The sequence below is a fragment of the Pyxicephalus adspersus genome, chromosome 7 (genome assembly GCF_032062135.1).
Source record: "Pyxicephalus adspersus chromosome 7, UCB_Pads_2.0, whole genome shotgun sequence".
Taxonomy (NCBI): domain Eukaryota; kingdom Metazoa; phylum Chordata; class Amphibia; order Anura; family Pyxicephalidae; genus Pyxicephalus; species Pyxicephalus adspersus.
The window spans coordinates 4,906,581-4,910,321 of record NC_092864.1 but is presented as its reverse complement, the minus strand read 5'-3'; the positions used below and the strand labels follow the sequence as shown (position 1 = coordinate 4,910,321).

The following is a 3,741-nucleotide window of genomic DNA, read 5'->3' as shown; positions in this document are numbered from 1 at the left end:
ATAAAGAGCTGAAACAGTGAAACAAAAGTTATACAACTCATCTCACAAATATACAATTAATTCCAGAAAAACATAAAACCAACCCTTTATTATAAATAGTACTAGGGTGATGTACAACGTTGCATGTGTTGTTTATTCAGGAAGACTGTAACTATTATTACAATTATTAAATACAATACAGAGAAAATAAAACGTCTTTGTAGAAATCTATTAAATTTGAGCCTTACGGTATAACCTGGGAAATACAACAAACCAACAATAAATATATTCAAAGTAGGGTCAAACCTTTTTTTGTCAGTATAAGGGATAGCTTCAAATATTTCTTTGTAACCAGTCTTAACATGATGAACCTTCTCGTGCTGAAATGGGCTCAATAGATCTTCTACCTGGAAAATAAATGACACACACCCACAAAATAAATGGTTCTTTGTGTTTCCAGTTTAAACTAGCTATAACAGTTTATTTTCTATGCCAGCTTCAGAATAGAAATGTCTGTTCCCTACCAGCATAAGAGCTTCTGCTGAACCCTTCTTCCCACCCCCATAGGGCCCAATTTATTAAAGCTCTCCAAGTCTGAAGAAGATAGCCTATTATGGGGGAACCTGGTGATCCAGCAAATCTGAAATTGATTTCCTAAAAATCATTTGCTATTGGTTGGTAAATGTTTTCAATTCTGGACCAGATCCCTTCCAGGTTTGCTGATACTCAAGTTCCCCCATGATAATTTATCTTCTCCAGTTTCAGAGAGCCTTAATAATTTAGGCCTAGTGAGTGTTGGTGGGAATGGATCAGACTCATTTATAACATATCAATGGCTTTGTAGGTAAACAAACCCATTTATATAGTTGTGAATAGGTGATATGAGGGCATTGGGGACAGAGTAATCATAAACACATTTGTCAACAAACACAAATTCATCAGAGAATCTTTGCAGACAATTTTTTTTTTTTAAAACCAACATTCCGTCCCATTAAAAATTGCCCAACGTTAAGCTTTAAGTATAAATATGTCTATGCATGCACAGCTTGGATGAAGGAATGTGCACAGTGTACACTATGCAATCTATTTGGACTCAACCCAGGACTCACAGTGAACAAAAATGAATCATTAATAAGCACCTCTTGGTTAATATTGTATCTAAAGCAAATTCCCCAATGTATGAAATTACTGAAGATTTTAAATATATTTCACTAGAGGTGAACCAACACATAACATTTTCCTACAGGGACCCTGAACCCCCGGGACCTTAGGATGCATATGATGGCTTCCAGCACCTTGGATGTCAAAGCTATCACACATTATTAGTATTATTAGACAGTATTTATATAGCACCATCATATCACGCAGCGTTGTACAGTCGATAGTCATGTCACTAACTGTCCCTAAAAGGAGCTCACAATCTAATGTCCCTACCATAGTCATATGTCATTAATGTAGTCTAAGGTCAATTTTTAGGAAGAAGTCAATTAACCTAACTGCATGTTTTTGGGATGTGGGAGGAAACTGGAGTACCTGGAGAAAACCCCGCAGACACAGGGAGAACCTGCAAACTCCATGCAGATAATGGCTGGGAATTGAATGGCTGGGACCTAGCGCTGTAAAGGCCGGAGTGCTAACCCCTAAGCCACCGTGCTGCACATCACTCAGTACAATGCATTAGAGCTTTCTGACCAATGGAAAGGAGAGTATTGTAAAATAGGAGGGGCACAGCTTTGACTTTGGAGTCTGTCAGTATTTGCATAAATGTCCTAGACTGGGGGGGGGGGCTACTCAAATGTTGAATAGAACAAAGAAATGTGGGTTCAGATGCCTGGTTTTCAAAATTATTACATTACATTTTCAGTTTTTATTATTACATTACATTTCATTTTCAAAAGCATTACGATTCAATACTTACATCAGAAAAGACTTTGCTCATCTGTTCTGAGCGGTCCTTGTAGTGAACTTCCATGTGGGGAAGGTAGGAAAAGAATGCAAGGCAGCCTCCTGGCTTTAAGATCCGGTTGACCTGAAATGATAACATCTACGTTAAAACCTAGGCAGAGGTTTGCGGCTGTGTTCATTGATCTCTTCTTAAATAAAAAATGTACAATTCGGAGTTCAGTGGCCTGGACAGTAATATATCTAGCACATTGGTTGGAGCAGTTTGGTATATGTGTTGCATAGCATAGCCTGCAAATTGCAGTGAGTACAATGTACATAACCTACAGAACAGCATGCAGTCTGCAGGCAAGATGCTCACGGGTCCAGATTTTGCTATCATGCAGCATAGTGTATAAAATGCAGTGGTCAGAAGTATGTATTGTATAGCACAAGTGGAGCTGTCCAAAATAATATGATGAAAAAACATTTATTTTACCTCTTTTAGAAACTTCCCAATGTCAAACCAGTGGACAGCAGCACATGCTGTCAGTAGGTCAACGGAGGCATCATCAACTGGCACCTCCTCAGCTGGACAGGCACTGCAGAGATAATAAGGTACAACCTATTACTGACGCTGTGTTGTTAGAGTTCAAGGCTAACTCCAAGCTCGGCTCTTGGCTCTCTGCCCAAATTACACAATAGGGTCAGTGTATATATAAAGGATTTATTGGTCCCAGTTGCATTCACTTGGCTTTTCTCAGTAATATTATTGCATATTATCTGCTTTTATCAGAATTAATGTGAAATGTGCCTATACAGCAGTTGGTAAAAATCACAGAAACTGATCTTGAACACAAATTCACCCCTCCCAGTTGTAGAACAAACATACTCCACATGGCATTTCCCCCTTTCACTGTTTTGATATCAACACACGACTTTTTGGAATTGGTGCCGCGGTAAGGATTCTCCCAAATAATTTAGACCTCCCATCAATCCTCAAACATCCCCCCCACCGGCTCTGAGTAACAATACCTTTCACACCCCATTCACACATCATTTAGACCCTGAATGTTACAGTCTGGGAGAGAAAAGAGATCTTATGCTTCCTTTGCGCTTCTGAAATGTCATATGGCTAAATGGTGAGACCTGGAAGATATGGTATATAGATATAAGGTGTGTCACAACAAACCTTTGGACCACCCACCTCTTCCCAAACCTCACAATTACTACAGCAACATGGCATACTGGCTTTAGACCACAGATTCCTGGCCTCATAACAAAAGGGAATACTTTCTTGTGTTTGTCCTTCTTACTCCAACATTCCCAATCCTCCCCTGATTGTTACTATAAAAAAGGGGTAGGTAGGTGGGCAGGCTGTGTATGGGGTGGGTAGATGGGAAGGCTGTGTATGGGGTAGGTAGGTGGGCAGGCTGTGTATAGGGTAGATAGGTGGGGAGGATGGATGAGTCTGGCTGCAGCATTCATTGTTTGTAGAGGAGAGAGTCGGGTTAGTGGAATACCAGAGAGGAGGAAGTTACAGTAGTCCAGACGGGAGATGATAAGAACATGTGCAAGGAGTTTGCTGTCTCTGGGGACAGGTAGGGGTGTAATATGGAGATGTTGCGTAGGTGAAGGTGAAAGTGACCGAACCTGGAAATGTTCTGAATATGGGGGGTAAATGAGAGGGCAGAATCAAAGGTGACGCCAAGACAACGAGGGGAGGACGAATAACAATGTTGTTAACAGTTAGAAATATGTCAGGGGGAGATTTGGAATTTGAGGTGGGGATGATGATGAGTTCTGTATTATCCAGGTTGAGTTTCAGGAATCGGTCAGACATCCATGATGAGATGGCTGACAGGCAGCATGAGACCTTAT

The 3,741-nt window shown here is 40.5% G+C and overlaps 1 protein-coding gene across 1 annotated transcript in view; it reads right to left on the bottom strand.

The window, feature by feature from the left end:
• The window catches only part of LOC140334900 (putative methyltransferase DDB_G0268948), a gene marked incomplete in the record, with an annotated part of 10,384 nt that overhangs the window by 3,471 nt on the left and 3,172 nt on the right, over positions 1-3,741 (bottom strand). The window contains 3 exon segments of the mRNA XM_072417170.1: positions 286-386; positions 1,898-2,008; positions 2,360-2,462. Of these exon segments, the coding sequence (XP_072273271.1) occupies positions 286-386; positions 1,898-2,008; positions 2,360-2,462 (315 nt within the window).